Source organism: Grammomys surdaster, unplaced genomic scaffold (genome assembly GCF_004785775.1).
Source record: "Grammomys surdaster isolate TR1022 unplaced genomic scaffold, NIH_TR_1.0 125940, whole genome shotgun sequence".
Classification (NCBI taxonomy): Eukaryota; Metazoa; Chordata; class Mammalia; order Rodentia; family Muridae; genus Grammomys; species Grammomys surdaster.
Window position 1 is genome coordinate 887512 of NW_021620762.1, and position 24181 is coordinate 911692.

A 24181-nucleotide genomic window follows, 5' to 3' on the forward strand; every position below is an offset into this window, starting at 1 on the left:
ACACATGGCCTGTATGTAACACACATGCACAAACATCACAGACACATTGCCTGTATGTAACACGCATGCTGCCACAGCAGAAAACTGTTTCCTAACGTCCATGCAGAGCAGAGAGTTTCAAGAACTCCTTGGGCATCAGTTGACAGGGCTGCTGCTCACTCCTGCGGCTGGTGTCCTGCCCTAGAAGGCCTCTACTGCTCGGTAAGGCTGGAGTCCCTCCCAGCCCCTCCTAGCAGCTCTGCTCCCTACCCAGGGATCCAGGCCATGTCTACTCTTGCACACATCTGGTTTTTCATGTGTGTAAGCCTCCCTGTCCCCACCTCAGCTTTCCCACAGCATGGAGCTAAGGCAAAGAAGCCTTGGGACAGGAATTCTTCCTTCCTCCTGCCACCGCAGGACCGTCGCCACTGCACCCAGACTGGGTCTGCTTGGTACAAATTGCCAACCACCGTCCTCAAAGGATCTTGCTCAAGGAAGGGAGGAGGCAGCCTCCCATGGGCCAGGCTGCTCTCCGTATAGGAAGAGGAGGGAGACTTTCCTCTAGCACCTTCTCCCTAAGCAGCAAACCCTGAGACTCTACGACCTGGGGGAAGGCATAACCTCCGTTCCTACCACTGCCTCCTCACAGGCCTAGGCTCACCTTCAAGTGCCTGCTGTCACCAAGCCCCAGGCTCCTGGGCTGGCCTTCAGGTGCACCTCTTTAGAGACATTTTAACCTACAGTCAATCCCCAGTTCCTCATCCCAGAGCCTGACCTTGGTCCCTAATATGTTCACCATTCCAGAAACCAGCAAGAAAAAGACAACAGTCTGGGGAGAAAAAGGTGTTTGGGGGAGTGGACCAGGGTGGGGCTATTTCTAGCCAAGAAAAATTCCAAAGCACTGAATACCAGAGACATCTAATGACAGCCTGGCACTGCAGCTACAAACAGGCTTGGCATTCACCACAAAACTTGTAGCTAGCATGATACAATGACTACAGTTCAGAGCCCAGAGACCCTTGTGGCCTGAGGATGCTCTATCTAGTGCCCCTACAGTCTTGTGCCTCATCAAAATGAAAATGGAAGTCTGGGGATGTGGCGTTGGTAGAGTGCTGGGCTAGCATGCAGAAGTAGCCCTGGGTTGGAGATCAGCACATAGTTCAGCACTCGGGAGGGGAGGACCAAGGGTTAGAGTATCAAAGTTATCCCTCACACGCGCACACAGAGGCACACCTTTGGGTGAACCCAGAGAGAGAGAGATGAAGCACTGCTGAGATCCGGCCATGTTCTGGGCCGGAACTGGTGCTGAGCACTGGGAGCCTGTGAGGCAGCACACTAGGAGTCTCCCATTTAGGTTCCAAGTCAGGAGCTTGAAGCACTGGCTGAAATACTGGGGACTCCTCCCCTTCCTCGGTTGGGCCCCAACTATGCCCAGCAGCTCCCTCCACACGCACCCCCATCCCACGTGCAGGAGGCTCTCAGGGCAGAGGAGGAAGCACATTTCCAGTACAGGGGCTGTAAAACAATCATCAAGCCCCAATTCCTCACCCCAAAGCCTGACCTTTGTGCCCAACATCTCCTCAATTCCAGGAACTAGTGGCTTAGGGAAGGAAAAAGCACTTTGGGGAGTGGACTGGAGGTAGAGTTGTTTGCAGCCAAGGGAAACTCAGTAGCTCTGAGCACCAGGTAGAGTAGGGAGGCCACTGCAAGCTACTGCCTGCCGGGAACACTAGGTGTGGTCTGGACTCAGAGGCCAAGGACCCCTACTGTCTCTTGACTCTGATCTCTTCAAAAAAAAAAAAGTCACCTTACTGGGAGTGGTGGCTCACACCTGTAATCCTAGCACTCAAAAAAGGTAGGGAAAGGATTCTTATGAATTCAAGGCCAGTCTGGGCTACAGAATGAGACCCAGTGTCAAAACAATGAATGAAGTCCTTTTCTAGGCACCTTGAGCCTCACAACAGAGAGAGGCCTCCAACACTTTCAAACAGGCCTGGCCACCCTTTGCTCTGCCCTGGCACAGACTGCACTCCCACTGCATTGAGCCGTGCAAGTGGAGGCCTGGGGACTACACTGCCCTATCTGCACTGGCCAGGCATGATCAATCAGTCCTACTTCCTCTGGTCTTTGCAGAGAGGCCCTCCCTGACCTGGACTCCTTACCAGTCTGGATCTCTTCAGCTTAGGGCTTTTGCCTGCCATGATCTAAACAGGTCCCTCTGATAGCTATGTGCTTCCCATGAGACAGAGGTCCCAAGTGAGCAGGAGACACACACCCTGGTGCCTTCCATGATCCATGCCATGTTAATATCTGAACACAATCACAGTGGTGTAGCTTCCCAACCAAGTAGATTAAATGCTTAAAAACAAGGCAGGCATCTGGGCTGGAGAGACGCTCAGTGGTCAAGAGCACAGCTGCTCTTCCAGAGGACCCAAGTTTGGATCCCAGCATCTATGGAACTCTTAACTCCAGTTCCAAGAGATGCAGTATGCTCTTCTGACCTCTGGAAGAACCAGACAGACAGACACACACACACACACACACACACACACACACACGCAGGCAGGCAGAACCCCACACATGTAAGATAAAATAAACCTAAAAAAGAAAATCAGGAGTTCTGCACGTGTAGGCCAGTCTTCTCTGAGGACTTCCCCAGACACATGAATGTCTATGGCCTCCCACAGCCCCCCAGTATTCTGAGTGTCCGGAGTCTCAGACCCCTGTAAACCAGCAGACAGAAGACATCACAGCTCTGTACTCCCACAAATGAGCACCAGTCCTCGATTCTGGGGTCAGAGGGGCTGAGAAACTCCTGAGGCCTTGGGGCTGGAGTCTGTCACCTGAGGTGGTCATATGCACCACCACAGCCCCCACTACCCCACCTGCTGGCTTCAGGTGACAGTCACCTCACATAAAGCCCAAGTGAACATGGTGGGGCTGCCAGGCCGACCCATCAGCTCACCTTTGGGTAAGATGCCAACCAGCCTGTCAGGAAGACAATAAAAATAATGGTATCCTGTCAGTCATTAACAGATTCCATCTGTACAGCCAGAAGTCTCTTAATCCAAAGCTCCCTGACCACACAAAGGGCTTTGTTAATCTAGAACTGTCCATCCAAAAGAAATCAAGTCAATATGCTCAATCCTTTGTGATCCCCCAAAATGGGGGGTAGGGGGCACTTAGCCTGTGGCTCTGGCAGGTGGACAAAGCAGCCTGGTATACAGTGAGCATGGGTGTGGTCCCTGCCTAACAGAGCTGCTGGCTCTCAGGACAGAACAGGGACAAAACTGATAAGCCTTGCTCAGGGCAAGAAGTCAAAGTGATGATGGCCTGATTAACGCTGCAGGCTTCTCCGAGGGGCAGGGCTGAGCCTCAGCTGACTGCACACTTGTGCCTCGCACTCAGGTACTACTAAAAAGCTGCCCCTCAGGCACCAAGTTAAGCATGCTGGAGCTCAACAGACTCCTCCAGACTAATACTGTGCCCCAACACCCATGCTCCACAGTCCACCAGGACGGGAGGACCCCAGTGAACGCTCCACACCTGCTCAAAGAGGTTGACAGTCTGAGATGCAGTCAGACAGACTATCCCACCCAGCCCCTAGACCCCTGTCCTACTATACCTACAGGCCAGGCCGGAGACTAGCAAACCACCAGTCAGCAGCACAGCTGTAGTGACCTAGATGTGCCCCACTGCCTGCTCTTGAGGACTCTCTCCAGCCAAGGACAGAGCTGTCCTTCACAGCCAGAGGCACAGCAACAAAGCTACAGACAGACAGCTTAGGATGGGCCACCTAGGAGTTCACCAGTGTTTGGCTTCCCGGTGGTGGGAAAGCAAGATACATTGACACTCCAGCTAGGGAGGGTGGGAGGCTCTGCAGAGCTGAGGACAGAACCTACACTGAATGTAGGCAAATGCTCCAGCACTAACTCTACATACGCCAAGTCTCTCACCTTTCCACTTGGGAACACAGACTCCTCGATCCTGGTGGCAGCAGCAACTCACAGCACTCGGAGACGTAAGAGGAATCCTCAATATTCTCAAGACTACCCAGCCAAGTGCCATGTTAAGCATGCTGAAGTTCAACACAGACCCCTCTGGACTAACACCACGCCCTAACACCCATATTCCATGCTCCACCAGGACTGGGGGGATGGGTGGAGGCCCTTGTGAACCCAGTTATCCACTCTCTCTCAGAGCCTCCTCCCAGGGAGCGCTCCCTGGCTGTGGTGAACTGCTGTTGCGCGCACCAGTCAGCACTACGCCATCACCCATTCTACCAGAGCTACTGTCCACGTTATGTGACCTAAGCTCTAGGAGCTACTTCCAAAACATCCCAAATAAGAACTCAGCAGACAAGCCATACTGCAAAAGAAGTGTCCAAAGCATGCATTCTATACACTGCGTGTTCTCTGTGGTTCTCTGCAAGTAAAGTGTGTTACAATAGCGGCCTGTAAATGACATGAGTTCCACACCAGGCTGCTCCAGCAGCTGACTGCCATGTAATGAACTTCCCAACAAGGCAGCAACAAGTAACCCAGGTACTGCAGTTCTGTTAAGTCAGCGTCTCACTGGCCACTCAGGCTGTCCCTGATCCCTGCCTTTGCCCACGCTGCTAGGATCACAAAGTTGTACCCAGCTGCCCAGCAAATACCTCACAGCAAACCCTCGCCCCCTAAACCTCTGCGAGAGAGGGGGGGGGGGGGAGGCAAGGAAACCCAGTGTGGCTGCTGTCCTTCATCAGTGGCTTTCTGTAACAGCAGGAGAGCTGAGGCCAGATGAAGCCTGCCCTGCAGGCACTTGGGCAAAAGAACCCTGGTATCAGCTACATGGTAATCAAGCATTTTCCAGGGACCCAGAATAGACATAAACAAACAGGCCCCAGTCCTGTATCCAGCACAGGACCTGCAGGAAATGGATCGACTACACCAACCATCAAACCCCACAAGCACCCTGTGCACTGCCTGCTCATTCCATACTCATACGGGCTCCTGGAACTATCCACAGATGTCCCAGAAAAGGCTGTGACCCACCGAAGACAGCAGCCACTAAGCAGGAAAGGATGCTGGCCTTTCACCTTGGCAGAGTAACCTCTGACCTCTGGTTTCTGGCTCTTAGGCAAGGACTCTGACTCAGAAGAAACTGCTTCAAAGCAGCTGTAATCCCAACACCAAGGAGCATCAGGAGGTCAGGGGCATCCTCAGTTACACAGCAATTAGCTCGGTCACATAAAGACCCTACTTCAGAACCAAATTCTCAGCAATGTCTACCCCACTTAGCTCTACCGGCTCTTCCTCTTTCCCATTTCTTACACACAAATGCCCACGCCCCCCCCCCCCCCAAAATCAAACACTCACAGATGGCAGGGCCCCACCCACACTAAGGGGGAGGGGATGGAGAGCAGGAGCAAGAGCACACAGTCCGGGAAAAGGCGGGGCAGACACACTGGAAAAGCCAGTTGGATGTAACTAGGGAATACACACACACACAGTGCTACGGCTTCAGGGAAACACCTGAAGCAGAGGCCAGACCTGAGACCAGAGCCTCTCCAGCAGCAATGCTGGGGCTCGGGCCTGAGGCCACAGCATGCACCTGAGAAGCATGCCGTCTGGCCTGCCTATAGCTATGCAGGGACCTGTGAATTACAGCACCTCCCTAGAGCTCTGGCTTCACTCGGCTGCTCAGCTCTTCCCTCCATGCCCCACCCTGGGGCTCTTGTCATTCCCAGAAGGACCTGGGTCAACCTGAAAGGACTTTGCACACGCCCCCTGACCAGCTCTACCCACCCTGACCACAGACTTCACTCAGCCCCAGGTTACTGTGAGACCCACAATGGGGCGGTTATTTCCCACACACAAGACTGTCTGCCTGGGCAAGAACGAGGGCTTCCAGCACAGCCGGGCCTACTGGACAGGCAAGTCACTCCACCACCCCCACAGAAACCATGGCTCTTAAGCTGAGGAGCCAAGTCTCTGAGGTGGAGAGAGAGAGAACGTGACACATATAGGAGGCACTGAGACACACTCCAGCACCACAGACTCAAACAAAACAAAACAAAACAAAACAAAGCATTTTGTTTGATGGAATCACTGGGTAGAAGGTAAGAACCAATTCCCACAGTGCTCTGCTACCCTTTGCAAGCATGCAACACACACACTAATAAATACTTTTAAAATAAGTAAAATAAAAATACCATGTTAAATTCCACACAGAGAACGGGAGTCAGCTCTAAAACAGCAAGGTACTTCACTGTTTCTTAAAATATATCCCCACTAGCCAAGCATGGTAACAAACGCCATTAACTCCAGCACTCAGGAAGGAGAAGGCAGGTGCTCTCTGTGATTTCCAGGCTAGCCTGGTCTACACAGAGTTACAGAACAGCCAGGGTTACATAGTGATCCTGTCTCAAGCAACAACAATAACAAAGTACCTCCCACTGAAAATGCTGATTGCAGAGAGTGAAAAAAGTCCCATTTGAGGAGTCAGAGATGGCCTCAAATATCAAGAGGCCAGATATGTGCTCAGAGGTCAGGCGCTACCTGGAGAAGCCAGAAATAAGAACCCAGGGCTCCCCAGATACTGTCCATACCTCTGAAGATATAGGACCAGTATTGGGGTGAGGGGTTCTTCAGCAGCATCACCCTGAAGTAAGCACACTCAGCAAGAGTGCATAAGGCACACTGGTACCAGGCACAATGTTTTCAACATATTCCATCCACACCTCAGAGAGGTTCACCTGAGACCCAGGGCATTGTCTGGATGCACAGCACAGCTCAGTGGAGGACACCTGCCTAGCATGTGTCCAACTCAGAACCACAAACAAGAAACTAAAGTTTGCGTGACTGACTTCCACTATGTAAGTTAAGGGCTATACACTGAGCGTGCAGCTTCCATCTTCTCTGGGGAGAAAAGACAGAGACTAGGAAACAGGAAGATGGTCCAGCAACATGAGGTAAGGACTGGAGCACTGGGCTCTGCACAACAGAAGCCAGCCTCACACAGTTCCCTGTGGTCCTTTAGCAGATATCACATGAACATGCTCCTCGGCAGCTACCAAAGGACTGAGGACTTGACTTACATCAACGGCAAAAGTCAAAGTCTTCAGTTTGGTCCCCATACCAGAGGGTACAAAAAATCCACCAAACAGTTTCCATTTTTAAAGTTTTGTTCACATAAAGGGGAAGTATTCTCCACAACTAAAACCCATAAAACAGGACCTAAGCCAAGCAGCAAGCACTGCAAGGGCTGCTGTAAGGCTAACACAGGGCAGGGCTCTCTCCCACATGCAGATCCAAACATGCAGATCCAGACCCCTGTGAACCAGGCATGTGAAGCATCCCCATGGGAGGAGGGCCCTCTGTCCAGCCACTACATACCTTTGGCATGAAAGGTCCAGCCCCTGCGCCAGTACTCCTGGAGCTGGACCCGATCCTGCTGCCCCAGGCTACACACTTCACTGTAGAACTGTCGCTCAATGTGCACATAGGCGGCTGGGATGGCGCCAGCCACGCCCTTAGCCCCAAAGAAGCCATTCACCTCTGGCGAAGCTAGAAGGATCTGATACTCGGCCCGAGTGCCTAGCACCAGGTCCATGTAGGCCTGTGTCAGGTTGAAATAGCCAGTGGTGAGGAAGACCTTAGCCCCCCGCTCAGCTTCTGTCAACAGGGTCTCGGTGACTATCTCATCAATCTGAATCTCAAAGGGCTTCATCTGGATCAGTGGATAAATCCAGGTGTCCGGTGCTGGTCTCCGATCACCGGCAGCTGCAGCCTCTTCCTGGCTCAGCAGAGAATCACTGTGAAAGGTCTGTGCGTGCAGCATTTGCTGTCGGGTCCTGGCTGAGTGGATAACGTCCATGACTCGTTTGTTAGCTGCTCTGCAGTACGCAGCCCGGTCACCTGCAGAAGACATAGGAGGAGTTAAAACCCCGGAGAAGCAGGAGTAGTGGTGCACACCTGTAATCCCAGTACTCGGGAAGTGGAGGCAGGAGGACCAGGAGGTCATCCTCAGCTATACAGAGTCCAGACTCAGTCTGGGCTACATTAGACCATCTAAAAACCCATCAAGACTCTATTGGCTCAAGGCATACATCCTCTGATTGGTACGTGCAAATGCCACAAGTTCTCACTGGCAGAACACAGACTAAGCTCAGGCAGCAAAAGAGGCAGCAGACAGTAAGGGCCTGCCCATAGGACCCACGCATGGAGACATGGCAGGGTGTGACACAGTTAATTCCAGATACAAAAACTCAAATTCAAGGAGAGGACTGTGGGATGGCAAACAGCAGGGCTATGGTGGCTGTCTGGTTACATGCTGGGTACTTCAGTAAGAAAGCTAATTTGAATAAAGACAGTGCCAGGGATGGATGTGGTGGGACTTGATTACAATGCGAATATAAAAAAGGGCAAGGTCAACCTGAGCTACAGGAGACCCTGTCTCAGAGGAAGTTTTAAGAAAGAAAGAAAGAAAATGAAGACCAATTAAGAAAAAAGACAAAGAACAAAGAAAAAACATTTAGCACAGAACGAGCATGGCAGGGAAGCGTGGCCATCATGTGCAGAAAGCCTGAGGGCAGGGCAGGCAGGAACCCATGTGAGCATGTGAACACATGTGGGCAAGTCACATGCTGCAGACACAGACACACTGGGGGAAAGATTCAACTATAATCTAGCACTAGACAAAAACAGCTCAAAACTGACAGCTCCTGAAGTCTAGACAGCAAGGCAAAGCAGCACTGCAGTATAAAGAAGATCAACATGAAGACACAGGAGACAGCAAGTCTTTGGCAAGGGTGGTCAGAAAGACAAGCAGCACAAAGCAGGGGCTACAATCGGTCACCCACACTCGCACACAGTCTGTACTGAGGTCACGGATGGACATTTAGCTTCCTCTTAGAGCCGGCTAAGAACAGAAAAGAAACCAACTGTGCAAATGTCCCTATCCCTGTCCTAAGCATGACATGTCTCAGCTGTCGCTAAATATAGCCATTCCCTACTAGTCATGCTTGGCCTTACACAGGACACCAGGACTTAAGCATTTCTTCAAGGCTCAGATAGCATATATTTTAATCTTGGAGACCAAAAGACAAATCTAAGGATACCCACAAGGAAAGAAATTTTCCACAAAATGTGGAACTGAGATACTTCAATGCACAGTGGTAACAACTGAACATTCCCAGGGGCAGAGCATGGCCTAGATGGGCAGTCACAGCTCCCTGGCACTGAGCAGAGTTGCCATCAGGAAGACCACGGAATATGAGGAGCTTTTCTCCTAAGGGCCAGGTTTTACCTCTTCCCCAAGTTGTCCCTAAGCTGTGGGGACTGTTGCACACTCAGCAGCAATCCTGTGAGGCCAGAAGCCACAGCCACAGGAATCACAGGAACGCAAGTGCCCAGAAACACTGCAAGGGTTTGCCTGCAGCAGAGCTAAGTGCTCCCATTTCACTGTCCAGGCAGGAGGCTGCTGACCTCAATGGGCTGCTGTGACAGGAAGAGGCCAAGCTGGGAAGGCGGTCACTAGGCAGGCTGCTTCCTGTAAGAACAAGGCAGTCTCCCAACCCACTCACCCAATGTGCAGGACACAAACCCAAGCTCCCACTTTCCTGGGCTGGCTCTCAGTTACAGAGCATTAAGGGCCACTAAGTCACATCTGCCTTAGAGACAAACGCGCCTCAACGTGGTCCTGCACCTGGGAATGGGACAGGAACCAAAGGTATGTCTGCTCCTCTGGCCTTCGATGCAAAGAAGGCCACAGAGTCTTCATAGGGCCTACCTTTGTAAGGGTGCACCATCCCGTCCACAACCTCCACAGTGTCATCGCCCTGCAACTGCAAGGACACATCCCCCACGGCATCCACCAGCTCTGTGAAGAAGTCTGCAATCTCAGCACAGTCTTGCAAGAACACGTAGCGGTCCTGGCGGTTGGTGAAGTACGAGTCACTCAGGTTTGCACTAGAAAGAAGAAGAATCAGATGAGGACGCAGCCAAGACTGTGCGAGGCCTCGGGAGCCAAGCCTCGGGGTTCAGTGAATGAGGAATGACAATTCCATGACGGAATAAACCAGAGTGACCACTGAGCACGCGCAGGGCGCTAGCCAGGATACACTGAGTAACAAGAAGAACAGAGATGGCGCCCACAAAGGGAGCCAACCAAGGTGGAGAACAGGTACAGTAGTCCACACAGCTGTCCCAGGGAAGTCACGGCCCACAGCTCTGGGCTTCCATCCAGCTCAGTGTGTGATTCCTGGGCTCTGCCTGGCAATCATGTGTCCTCTCTGATCTATTCTTTTTTCGTGAAGTGAGCAGAGTCGCAGAGTCACATGAGAAGCAGTGAAATGGCACAGAGAGTTAGCATAGTGGTCAGCACAGCGGTCAGCACCAGTACTAAACAGTGGCTGGTCTTCCAATCAATCAGCCTTCCAGAGGAGGGGCTGCTGAAGAGGTGAGAACGCCATCTACAACTGACCCAGCATCTTCTCTAAGGACTTGGGGGGGTGGGGGGGGCAGACTGGCCTTGCTCCTTGAACTGGACTCCCAGCTAGAGAACACCACAGAGTGCTCACCCACTCAAGATGACGTTGTTGTCAAAGAGGTACACCTTGATGTGCTGGAGGCCGATGGTCTCATTGAAGCGCTCGGGGATAAGGAGTCGGAGGAGTCCTCGGAGGTTCGGCGTATGGAAGAGGGAAACACGCACGTGCTCTGGAAACCTCTGCAGGAGTGGGAGCAGCATAGTGCGAGAGTTCTTCCTACCTGAGTGTGACGGGCAGAGGAAACACCTGTAACTCACTCCTACCGGGAAAGACAGGTGTCCTGACTGCCAGACAGACCAACTCCCCTGGAGCCTCACTTTACCTGGGGAAGGGTCTAACCAGCCACATCAATGGTGCCGCTTCTGACAAGCCAATCACGCTTAAGGATGAACCGTTAGCTACTCAACCACACTAGCTCCCCATTCCCCACTCCTGGCAACTCTATCAACTGCCTCCTGGGTGCCTCTGCCCTGACCTCTCACCCTGCTCTAGAAGAAAACAGATCAGATTGAGACGGACTCACAGTACTGACTTAGATCTAGCCCAGAGCCTACAGCAGTCATTTAGACACTCTGGCCTAAGTCTCAGGGAGGGAAGCAAACTGCCTTCCAGGAAACAGGTGACCTCAGAACTTGGCCTCAGGCACCAGGGACCCCACACAAAGCCTGAAAAGCAAGCAAGCCCAAAGGAAGGCGGGCCAGGAGGCAGACCCTGAGTAGCCCTGCACAGACTCAGGAAAGCTCTTTTTCTGCGCACGCTGTTCCAAGCTGGACTACAGACAAGCAGCTGCTGCAGAAGGGAGGAGGACTAGGACAAGCAGGCGGCCCTGGGCAGCTCTGTCCTAGGATGTCCTCAGGCCAATGAGAAGAGAGAGGACGTGCAGAGCGCCTACCTCTTGAGCCCCTGGTGAAGTCCAGGAGAATGGAGACCTTGAGGTCAGAAGGAAACTTTGCTTGTAGTGACTTTTCTAAAGAACTTTCCAGACAATCCACCTACAAGGAACAGAATCAAAAGAACACATGAGACCAAAGAGCTGTGTGTGCACCTAGGAAATGACTCAGCTCACGCCCCTATCTGGAGACACCAGAGCCACTGCAGGAGCCGTTAACTGCCACCAAGCTCCTCCTCCAGCCTGGACACCAGTAGGGCAGGGGTGTACTGTGCCTGACAACCTGGGTCTCAGGCCTCTAAAACACCAACTCTCATGTTTCCACAAACAGTCTCCTCCAGATACATGAGTGCCCTCCTCCCCTACTGGGGGTACTAAACAAGCATCCCCTGAAGGGTACAGCCTGCCCACCGGCCCTCCTCTGTGGTTTGGACATTGCATCCCTCTCGTGTGAGAAAGAAAAGCTTCTCAAGCTGGCAGCAGCCAGGATGACTGGGACAGAGAGGGAGACAGGGAGCATGCTCAGGCTCCTCCCCGCTCCACACAGCAATGCCTCCACCCTCCCCTGCTCTACACAACAGTCTTTCTCTACAGTAAATTCAGAAAGAACAATCACCACAGGCATACTCCTTCCATCCCTCCATGAAAAAAGTGCCCAGAGATAGGACAGATGAGCCATAGTCACAAGCCCCAATTCCGCCCACACAGCCTGCCCTCCGCCCACACTGCCTGCCATGGTCCACTCTAGAGCCAGCAAGCTTCCCTGGACACAGCATCCGGCTTCAACTTCTCCCAGCCCTGTCTTCCTCACCAAAAGAGACAGCTATGGCATGCCAGTCAGCTCAGGCAGAACAAGGCTGGCCAAGCCCTGGCACCCAATGCCAGCCTCAGCAAACACAGAAGCAGCCAATCAGCCCTAACTGCATTTGAGCAGCTCTGCCCAGAACACAGTCAGAAAACATTTTTTTCTGAAACACCATGGACTAAATATTTTAGGTTTTTTGAGCCAGAGATGGTCTCTATCAGGATAAATCAGTTGTGTGGCTGTCACAGGAGAGGGTGAATGTGGCCACGCCCACCACAACTGTACTGACACAGGAGGGTGTGTGTGGCCACACCCACTACAACTGTACTGACAGGTAGACATCATGCACCTTACATGACTCATTCTTTATTTTTCTTACAGTTTCTTGGAAATGCAGGGGCCAGTCTTCAGAAACTATACAAAAGCAGGCTGTGGACGAGTCCTGTAAGGGTGGGGGAGGTGCTGGCTGGCACCTAACTGGGCCTCCTACAGTGTCCTCACACACTACTGACACATCTACATCTGGACACCAGAAAGGCATCTGGAGTCAGCTGTGACACTGCGAAGCTGGATCCAGCGGCTACTAGGCCCACCAGCCCTAAGCCTTACCAGTTCCTGTTCCAAAGGTCCTGTCCCCAAGTAGAGGGATGCCATCACAACTCGCCTCTTGGCTATTTTTATCTGCCCCTGGAAAGAGGAGAAACAATTCTAAGTTACAGTCATTGTTTTCATAGTCCACATGGAGGCAAATCACACTCTAAGCTGAATGGCTCTACACCCTCACTGGAGCCCAGCACACAGCGACTTCTCATTCAAAATATTCATTATGCAAGGCAAGGTACAGTCTAATTGGACAACGAAACACAATGTAAGCTCTAATTGGTAAAGGAGACCGTGTGTGTGTGTGTGTGTGTGTGTGTGTGTGTGTGTGTGTTTATGCATATGCATGTCTGTATACATGCTGGTCACATAAACATGTGTAGACACGCATATGGAAATATAGAACTACCTTGGGTTGTTCCACCATATGTCTTGTCTATTTTGAGACAAGGTGTCACTAGCCTGGAACTCATCAAACAGGCTGGCTGGCCTGCACCCTAGAGTCCACCCACCCGCCCTGCACACCAGCACTGGGTGAAGAGTGCACACGACCTGGCCCAGCCTTTTCCAGTAGAGCTGGGATGGGCCTCAGAGGTTCATGCTTGGGAAGGAAGCACTTTACCAGTTGAGCACTCTCTCCAGCCCGACGATTGAAGACACCTTTGGACCCTGAGGAGAAGTCACCCTACAATGTGCTAAGAGAGCATACACACAACCTCATCTATACAGATGCAAGTATGCATATCCAGGTCCAAAGGAGCACGAAGACTCCTCCCAGAGGTACTGACCTCTGAGATGCAGGACGGGCAGGAAGGGGAGCGTGTATGCTGCACCTGCCTAGGTGTATGTAATCAAGCATGTATGCACATGTATGCACAAATACAACTGACATATCCCAAGTTGTCTCAAGAGACAGTATCTCAAGGTTCTGCTCCCACCCAGGAGAATAAAGGACCCCATCTCCAAAGCCCGAGGCAGCCCACACTCCTGAGATGGTAGCAAGCATACAGAGAACAGTCATGCATACATATCGCACCAGCTCTGGGGAGACAAGATCAGTTCACATTGAGTTAGGGGCCGGACAGGGCAACATAAGATTCAGTCTCCAAACCACCAAAGTTAACTCCAAAGAACACAGGAGACCATATTAGAAGGAGGGAGCCAAGCAGCACAGCTCATGCCTGCAGCTTAAGAAGGGATATCAGCTCAGCTAGATCCCACACAGGAAGTTGGGCATCTTGACTAGACAGATGTGTAAGCACAGCCCCGGGAAGTGCCTAGGCACAGGAGAAGAGACAATACAACAGCCCGCTGCCTCCTTTCTTTCGTTGTCTATTAAAATACAATCTGTAGACAGGATGGTGAAGAAAAAAACAACAGGCAGAGTCGTCAGTTGGGCCCCAGCCACCAAAGTGTACACAGATGCTCACTGCAGGACCCCAGTCCACCCTGAGTAAGAAGGCGCAGGACCAGCCAGAGGTTACTGCAGCAAGTATCCATCACAAAAGACACACAGTGCCTCGAGTGGAGAGCCTGCTGGTCTCCAGTCTGCCCTCTTCTCTTCTCAGCCCAGAGCTGGGCCCCGGCTGCTTCCCGGACTCCTCAGCTCACCAGTGTGGGCAGATGCAGAGCACGGCCTGGCCCGGCCTCCTGACCAGAAGAGCACCATATGACAGCAGAGCATGCCAGTCACTCACTACCTGGAATAACCTGTTTCTCCAAGTCACAGAGAAGACAGAAGCAGAGAGCACAGCAAGTCCATCGTCACAATGAGGAAGAGGACAGAGAAGCAGGGTGTGTGAGTAGAGCAAAGGCCCCATGGGCAGCGGCCCACACACGGCACCAGCGGAGCTTAGCCTGCCTGTGGGCACACACATAAAGAATGAACCAGGTAGAAATGGAGCTAAGTATGGATCACCACAGGCAGAGGACGAGAGGGGAGAGACAGCAAGCAGGCTTTTCCACTTTCTAGGGACAGGAGCCTCCACCTGTGTCTGCTACTGTTCCCTAGTACCCTGCTGGTCACCCTCCACAGCAGATCTCCATTCTAATATGAATTACAATAATAAATATGAAATAGTGAAATAAATAAGTATGAAATAATATAAAAACCATTGCTAATATGAATTCAAAGTTCACATAGTTAAGATTAATTAGTGCTGAATTACTTCATCCTGATCCAGGTACTATGAACCTGAGTGCTATGGAAAGCAAGCCCTCGATGCAAAGGGACACTAATCAAGAGAAGGGAAGCACACACCACAGACAGAAGCCAGGACCCAGGCCACAGAGTACAAGTGTCCTGATAGGAAGTCACCAAGTAGCCATGTACACACCTCAGATACCATGTCAGATCTCCCCATGAAGCTGCATCTGGGGCAGGGGTCCTCATGCATGGCCCCACCATCTTTACAGAAGAGGACTAGGTCTCAGTGTTTAGGCCTGTCCCCACTCCTCCCTGCTCTGAGACACTAGCTACCCAGGGAGACTTCTGCTTGGAGCTCGACTCAACCACATGAAGGAGAAGTCTGACAGCAAGAGACACAGGCTAAGCCGAGCTGCACTACAAGTGTCTACAGCAGAGGGTTGGGACCCACCGAGCCCTGAAACCCCCATCCAATTCTGTGCTCAGTCCCTCCAGCACCTTACCTTCATGAGCTCAAAGAACTCTGCAGGGGAAGACAGCACCCTGACATGAGAGCTGGAAACTCCAAATTCTGGGACCAGGTTTCTGATCCACTGGAACCTGTGCACACCCTCGGGACATAGGCAGCAAGGTGGGGAGGTGACCTGAGGAACAGTTGGGGACAGCAAGGGAGCCAGTAACAGCCATGGTGACCTGGTTAAGGAAACATGCAAATGAGTTACCTTTTTCAATTGCCTCTGGGGACTGATCACCACTGTTGGGAGAGAGTTTGGGCCAGTTCAGATTTTCCATATGATTTAAGCCCTCCTCCTCCTCCTAGCACCGTGAAGGGGTCAGTGCTGCACAACCAAGATGGCAGCACCTACACACAGACCCAGCCAACGTCACTCCCAATGACTCCCAACCAAGAGTGGCCACAAGAAAGTGCACAAAAGTTCCTGCTTGGTTCAGTCTGTCCCTTTGACACAAATCCATCTCAGAAAAATACTGCTTACTGATGACTTACTGACTGGTTAGGGAGGGCCCAGAGACTCCCAAATAACATAGGCTATTACTGTTCTTAGTTGTCCCCTTAACTACATAACAAGGCCCTACTGCTGAAAACACACCACCTTTGGCTGTAAGGCATAGAAAAATCCATCTGGAACTAACCTGAACCTACCTACCTACCTACCTACCTACCTCCCTCCCTCCCTCCCTCCCTCCCTCCCTCCCTCTCTCCCTCCTTCCCTCCCTCCCTTCCTCCCTCCCTCCCTCCCGGGTGGCTTTAACAGTGCTATTTTTTCTTATGGGGAGAAAAGCCATCAATGGTGTTACCCACAGTGACCCCTGCAGCTCCTACAATGGCCTGTCAGGCACAGTGTGCCCACGGTGCATCTGTGACATGAAGGTTTTGGAGGTAACCTGTTCAGATGTGAGGCATGTTCCAGAGGATGGAAGGAATTCAAAGGTCCATGGCTTGGAAAGTCATAGGCCCTAAGGGAAACTATTACGGGGTTTTATTGTTGTTTTGTTGTCTTTTTTTTGTTGTTTTTGTTTTGTTTTGTTTTGTTTTTGCTAAATAGACATGTTGTTAAACTGTCTTCTAAATATCTATGGTTACATCCATGGTTTGCTCTCAGCCTGGCCAGAGAAACCTTTCTGTAGTGGCCAGTGTTAACCCAGAGACTTGTAACTGACCAGAGAGCTGAGAGTGATCGCTGAGTGCTCAGTCCTAAACTGGACATCTGTATCAACCCAGCAAGGCTTGGAGAGTATCCAGGAAGAGCACAGAAAGGATCTAAGAGCTGGTGGATGAGGAGGAGCACTGAAAATGCTGTCTTCTGGGCATGCCAGGCCGCTGCACCCATGAACTCACAGCAGCTATGGCTACCAGCACAAGATCAGGCAACACTCCAGCACTCAGCACTAGGGACACAGTGGGCTGCATTACAAAGGAAGAAGGGGAGGAGGGGGGCTGAGGGCCCATGCCACTGCAGCAGAGCTGGAGCAGAGCAGGAACTTGGTTCCCAGCACATCTGGCAGCTCACAACACGGCAACTCCACTTCCAGTGGATCCAAGACCCTCTTCTGGCCACTGCAGGCTGTGCACAGGTAGCTTCAGTGAGAAATCTGCACACACAGGCTTGGCGGGTGGGGAGATAAAAATAAAAAGGAAAGGATATGAAGATTCTTCTGGGGAATAGACAGGATCAAGACACATTGTATAAAGGGAAGAAACTGGCAAAGAACAAAGAAAAGATACACGTGTTTAAAGTCATTCCAACATTACTAGTTAACCAGGTTACCCTAGAAGAAACTTCCTGACTCACAGGAAGGGAGTTAGAGGACCTAAAAAATTCAAGTGCCTTGTGTTGGTTTCTCTTTACAACTCAGATTTGGGGAGAAAGCACACAGTACACACAGGGGAAGAGACCTTGCTTACAAGACCTTCCTGATAAGAAGGGACCCTTAGCTATCAGACACACATCCTCCCAGGGTCCCACCAACACCAGCCTAACTTGACAAAGCAGCACCCCAAGAACCCCTCAATATGTTCTGCTGAGCTTTGTCCTTGTTGCCCTCACACCCAAACCCCCACACAAACCAGTCTAAATCCCAGGCTGCAAACAGCAGCAGGAAGACCTCAGTGTGCGACTACAGAGGGTTCTGGGCAGCAAGTCCTCAGCACCCTGGGGCTCAATGAGGATTCCAGGAAGATGATTTCATTGCTTGTTCCATGCTCCAGCAATGAATCTCCCCAGGGCTTCAGCGTTGCAGGGATGCCAGATGGCCCCCAGCTGCACTTCCCAGAAAGCCCACCAGCCTGTCATGGCCAACTCACTGCCAAGAAAACTTTAGTCAATGGTGGAAGGTGCTGACTCTCTGTGTCCTGGGAAGGCGGCAACAGGCCTTGGCCACCTATGCTGAAGTGTAAATAATTTTCCCCCTCAGCAGGCGCTGACTTGCAAAATTAAAGTTCTAAGTGTGAACAAGAGACTGCTGCCTCAAAGTCCCACAATGGCCGGGCTGAGGGAAGGAAAACTAGGAGACAACAGGAAAACCTCACAGCTGACCTGTGAGGTCCCCAGTGGGTACAGTCTAAGACTCCCGAGTGGCACAGTCTGTGTGCAGCTGTGCACCTCCACCTCACAGAGCATATGGGGAGGACTAGGGGTCTGCCTGCCTCACTCTGTGCCACATTCCCAATCCCCATACAGGCACCATGTGGGCAAAGTGATGCTAACCAGCCCACAGAGGAAGATGAGGAAACATCCATTCGCACCAGGCAATTCAGAACAGGGCCAGAGTTCCTGGAAGCCTAGCTCAAGCCATCATCACATGACTACCTACCACACACTATGGAAATACTCAAGAAGAGCTAGCATCATCTGCCTCCCCCACATGTAAAAGCCTCACCACCTCACATGCCTGCGACTACAGAGATCAAAGAGGAAATGATAAATAAAGGTGATTAGATAAACATCAATACATATGGCCAAAGGAGAGGAGCAGGTGGTGCCTGGAGCTACTGGAAGGCTTTTGGCAGCTAAGCTTGAAAATCTTTAAAAAAAAAAAAAAAAAAAAAAAACAGAAAAATTCAAACCGTACTCAGAAGAGAAAGGGCTCTGGACAAGGTGAAACCTGAGCAACAGAAACTTCTAGAAACCAGTCCAGTGACTTGTGTGCACTCATACTCGAATCCTACAAGGTATCAGGGCAGGCCTAAACAGCTACCACACCAGGCAGTGGCTGCAGGTGTGACAACTTTGAGCAGGTCTCTCCCCTACCAGGGAGCTCTCCCTGGGAATGTTCCAGCAGGGCCTCAGTCCAAAAGTTTTTCAGGCTTCTCTGTACTGGCTTCCTGTATAATGTGTACTGACAGGTTTATTTTGACGAGCAAGGAGCTGTGAGCCAATGAGAGTCTACCGATTCACTGTGGAGGCAGCCCAGACTTCATGTGGCTTTCACATATTCAAAGGGGAGCGTAAAGGACCCCATGATGACAGCACACACAGGAGACAACACCCACAGAAGACAGGCCCATAGGGACTGGATGAGCTCAAGTCCTAGTGCAAGGCAGCAGCCTGGTCTGCTAGAAGGCCAGGATTGTGGAGACTGGCTCCCGGCTTAACATTAATTTAACTCCTGCAGACTGACTCTCCCAGAAAAAAAGCTTGTTCCACACCAGCCTAACCACTGGACAGGAATCCAGGTCCCAAGAGTCACCCACCTGCACAAGTAATTCCCCTGAGCCAGGAGCTTTACTAAGAAACCACATGCCCTGAGTAAAGGCCCTTGCTGCCAAGCTGGACAACCTGTGTTCAATACCCTGGAACTCACAAGACAGACAGAGAGAACGGACTATAGCAAGTTGGTGGCACTCACACATAGAACAGACAGATACATACATATACATACACACATACAGACACACACACAAATGTAAGAAAAGGATTTTTTTTTTCCTAAAATACCATGTGTCCCATAGAAAACTAAGCCTGAGAGCTTTGAGGCCAAGGCCCGTAATGGTCACAGTTAGGGAACCAAGCCACTACTCATGCAGTTCCCACATCTACAGCTAGTTCCCCTAAGTCCTCTCTTCCTAGATACCATCTAGGACCCAGTTCTGATTTCAGGAGAAGGAAGTGCTGTGAACAGACAAGCAGGTCTGTAGGACCTGCCCGAGGCCCCTCCTTTCCCTTAGAATGTCCTGAGAGTACAGAGAACAGGGCCTTCAGGCCAGTGGTCCCCCCACCTGACACCCAAGGCCTAGAAGCACACATTCCAGGACCTCTCAGAATGTGGGGCCAACAGCACAAAGCCATCCTCAGCCTGCAGACCAGGACAGCATCCTCTCACAACTGCTCAGGCCACACCCACAGGATACCTCATCCTCTCACAACTGCTCAGGCCACACCCACAGGATACCTGACTCTGGGTGAAGGTTCAGTCAACAGACTTAAGGCTTCCTGTAGATGTTGCAGACAAGTTCCCTGAACTCAGGAATGACTAGAAACCCCACAGGCAGGGCCCTATGGAGGGAGCAGCCTGAGTGTGGAAGCTGGGGAGTGGGTTAGGCAGAAAAGCAGGCTTCTCCCCACCGTCCCAAGGATCCACAGGGTCAACCACCCCAGCACACAGCATGTACATTCTTCTCTGGGCCCCTGGATGGATGGCGAAGTCAGCCTGGTGCACGGGAGTCCCAGGCAAGACAGTATCCCCCCAACACTCCTCCCCAGCATAGCATCAACTGGGTTCAGAATAGGCAAACTGCCACCCCACAGAACGTCACACCCTTGGATGGAGCAGCAGGATCGCTCATCTCACCAAGCATGTTGAGGCTTCGTGCACCTGTGGAAAGACACTGGCTTGCCTTGCCTGTGGGTGAGCCATGACGAGGCTCAGCCTAGCTCCCCTATTCTCAGCAGAGACAACCCCAGAAGTACAGTGTTGTCTGCACTGCACCCTCTGGAGCCACAGTCCCAGTGCTGCCACCACCAGTGGGGGACAGTAGACTAAAATTCCTTCCCAGGGGTAGGCAACAACACACCAAGGCATGACCACACCCTGGATGAGTACATGGATTTAGTGGCTTCCCGACAGAGCATAGAGAATGGGGTCAGCACTGTAGCATATGTGCTCCCCACAAAAGGCTGCACCAGAAACGGGGAAAATGGCATCCCACGGCCACGAGGAAAGCCCCCTTCTGCAGTCTTCCCTAGCCTATATACCCTACCCCCGCTCCAAGGCCATGTGCTGTGAGCAGTCTTGCGTGCTCAGGAGAGGGTCTCGTAGCCTTCCCAGACCCTCTGTGTGGACTGTGAAGACACAAGCCCAGCTCAGATCTCTTTTCAAGTCCACACAGCTGAACGGCCAACATAACAGTTGTTTGGCTCTGGAGACACAAACTGGAAGTCGACCTGCCTGGCTTTGGACAGATGCTGAGAAGCTGGAGACCGCCTGCCCCTGACCTACCAGAGAACCCACAGGAACGCTGTGTCCAGAACACGGGCCTCAGCAGGGTTCCTCCCCTCTAGGAAACAGAGTTCCTGGCACAGACCGACGGGATCCATCCCAGGCAAATCTGTCCAAATGGTCTCTCAACAACCCCCTCCCCCCCCCTCTTCAACCCCCCCCCCCCCCCGAGTCTTTAAAAGAAACTGTGGAATTTGGTCATCCTATTTTCAGAAACTACTTTTTTAGAAGAGTCCACCCTCCGCCCCCACCTGCCCTCATACACATTTACATGTCAAGGTAACTGATGAGAAGATGAACAGTCACAGCTTCCTGAGAAGTGCACTTCCTGCAGCCCAAGCCCAGGAAGGGAAGTGATGCTCTCCATTACTCAAGAGGTGACCACTGGGCTCCCCGCAAGTACTGCTCCAGCTCCACGCTGACCACAGCTAAGAGGAAGTCAGTGACACTGGAGACACTGGAGACACTGCAGAGCCGAGGGCCACTGCGGCACAGCAGGGACAAGGAGCCTGACAGGAGGCCTGCCTGCCCCCATGGCTCCCGCCAGGCTGCCTCCTTTACTCATTATCAGTATTGACGAGACAGGATTAGATATCGAGGAGCATTTTAATCCCAGGCTGCTCTCCGGCTGCTTAGCAGCACGCGTCCAGCCGCACCCCACCCACACCAGCCAAGTCACACTCAATGGTAACTTGCCAAGCTACAACTAAAGTCAATCAGCTGACTAAGTCTGAGAAATTACTCCTTGGTTCCAGATTATGTCTCCCCCCCCCTGCTCTCATTGCTGTAAATAATAAATCAAGAAGGACGAGCTCGTGGCAAAGTGCTTGTTCAACATATGTAAGGCCCCTGTGTTCAAACCCAGCACAACCAGAAAACTTTGACAAACTCATGGAACCAGAGTACATCGGTGTAAGAAGCACTTGAAGGCGCCGGGCAGTGGTGGCACACGCCTGTAATCCCAGCACTTGTGAGGCAGAGGCAGGCGGATTTCTGAGTTCGAAGCTAGCCTGGTCTACAGAGTAAGTTCCAGGACAGCCAGGGCTACACAGAGAAACCCTGTCTCGAAAAACCAAAAAAAAAAAAAAAAAAAAAAAGAGAAAAAAGAAAAGAAAAGAAAAGAAAAAGAAATAGCCAAAGAAAAGTAACTCTGCAGTGTGACAATTCCTGAACAGGAATTTCTCAGAATGGACCACTAACCCTCCAAAGTCACACCGTCAAGAAAGCCCCACTGAAAGACCCCTTCTGTGGTTATTTGTTTCCCTCTCACAAGCCAGGAAGCAGAAACAGTCGGTGTCTCTGTCTCTCTGCCCCTCCCCCATAAAGTAAGATTTTGTTATAGTTAAATTAAATATAGTTTTAGAAGAAAGTCTAAGCTGGGAGGTGGTGGCGCACGCCTTTAATCCCAGCACTCGGGAGGCAGAGGCAGGCGGATTTCTGAGTTCAAGAGATCGAGGCTAGCCTGGTCTACAGAGTAAGTTCCAGGACAGCCAGGGCTACACAGAGAAACCCTGTCTCGAAAAACCAAACAAAAAAAAAAAAAAAAAGAAGTCTACAGGCCACAAGAGGCTATTTCCTTGGATGGCAAACATTCAGGATGAGAACAGAACCTCTATTTATCCACTTCCCACTGAGTTCCATCCACTCCAATAAGGAGCCCACTTTGTGTATCACTGACCCTGAAACCTGCCATCCGCAGCCTGGGCCTCTGAGTACTGGGCACCTCCACCTGGATGCACCTGGGTCATGGGCCACAAATGACCTCATCATCATTCCCAAAACCTGTGGCTCTTACTCCCGGTTCAGTCAAGTGATACAAGCTAAGCACCTGGTCACCTGACCTACCTCAGCATCACCCCCAATGTAGGACTGTCTCTTCCACTCCCACTGCCCAACTTCACAAGAGCACCAAATCTCAGGCCTATACCATTCACAAATCACACAAGGACCTAAAGTCAGCCTCCCAAGGTCTCTGGCCCTGGACACTGACTCGCTCCCAGCTCCTCTCCTACTTAGCAACAGTACGTCAGCTGCTAGAAATGGTTCAAGTACTGCCTCCCACCTCTGTTCACATCACACACACCCCTTCTTCACTTCGCTTCATTCTACACAGCTCTGGGCTCTGCCACTGGGGGCCGTCCATAATCTCAGAAGCCTCTCTTGGGTGTCGCTATGACCTTCCACCCTACTTTCCTGGAACTGCCTGATCACAGGCTGAAACACTTTAAAGGCAGGGCTGGGCCTTTATCTCACCTAGAAGAGCAGTGACCCATCCACACAAGGGATAAATGAACTGTCTAGTTCTCTCAATGACAGTGAGTCAGACACTTGCTTCAGAGAAAGCAACAGTATTTCAAGATCACTAATAAGAAACGATTTTCTCATTTAAGTCTCTATGGGCACCTCTAAGCCTGAGAGGAAACCACGCAGTGAAGAACCGTTCCTCCTGCTGGCCGCAAGGATTCACCAAGCCCCCGATGACTGAGTCAGACTGGCAAGCCAGAATCTAAAATAAGTTATGCTCATGACTACACAGAACTATTATCAATGAATCAGTGATCAGAGAATTACAAGAAACCACACCATTCGGGGAATGAGGAATTGGGAGGTGCAGTGGAACAATGGAGAAGAATCGAAAGCCAGCAGCTGACAGTCAGTGGCCACAACTGACATAAATAATGCCAAACACTAAGGCCCCAGAGAACCTGAGAGCCAGCCAAACAGGGCAGAGGTGGGGACAAAGACCGGCAGGGTCACTCATTGGTGGGAACACCAATCCCCCGCCCCCACCCTGAGAACTTTAGTAAAACAGGAGCTTCTGAATACACAGCAAAGATCTCAGTCCTGGTCCTGACTGTCTGTCTCAGGGCTCACTCAACTCCCCACCCCGCTCAACTGTAGACTTAATCCTTTGGTTTAGAAATGCCGGGCCATGAGTACTGCAGAGATTTCTGGGAAGCTGAGCTGAGTGTGGTAGCCAGTAATCTCAGAACTCAGGGGATGGCAGGAAGATCAGGTGTTCAAGGCCAGCCCAGGAAAAAGAGATCCCGTCTCAAACAAACATGAGTCATGGAAGAAGTCTACGCAGACCACCCTCACTGCCACACCCACCGCACCTGCAATGCCGCTATCCAGGAGTTAAGGCCACCCGTAACAACACAGCAAGCCTGAGTCAGGCTGGACTACATTCAACCCTGCCTCAAAAAAAATAAATAAATAAATAAATTTAAAAAAATTAAAGAGACGGCTTGGTCTACATAAAAGTTCTAG

At 51.5% G+C, this 24181-nt stretch overlaps 1 protein-coding gene across 3 annotated transcripts in view; it reads right to left on the reverse strand.

The window, feature by feature from the left end:
* The window catches only part of Pgs1 (phosphatidylglycerophosphate synthase 1), a 36712-nt gene that overhangs the window by 10002 nt on the left and 2529 nt on the right, over nucleotides 1-24181 (reverse strand). For all 3 annotated transcript variants that reach the window (XR_003709415.1, XM_028752764.1, XM_028752765.1), the window contains exons 2-7: nucleotides 15457-15646; nucleotides 12817-12894; nucleotides 11406-11505; nucleotides 10544-10733; nucleotides 9754-9932; nucleotides 7359-7880 (exon numbers count right to left, since the gene is read on the reverse strand). Coding sequence is in view for 2 of the 3 variants with exons in the window: in XM_028752764.1 (XP_028608597.1) it covers nucleotides 7359-7880; nucleotides 9754-9932; nucleotides 10544-10733; nucleotides 11406-11505; nucleotides 12817-12894; nucleotides 15457-15646 (1259 nt within the window). In the remaining variant the exon portion in view is untranslated. The remainder of the gene's footprint in view (nucleotides 1-7358; nucleotides 7881-9753; nucleotides 9933-10543; nucleotides 10734-11405; nucleotides 11506-12816; nucleotides 12895-15456; nucleotides 15647-24181) is intronic.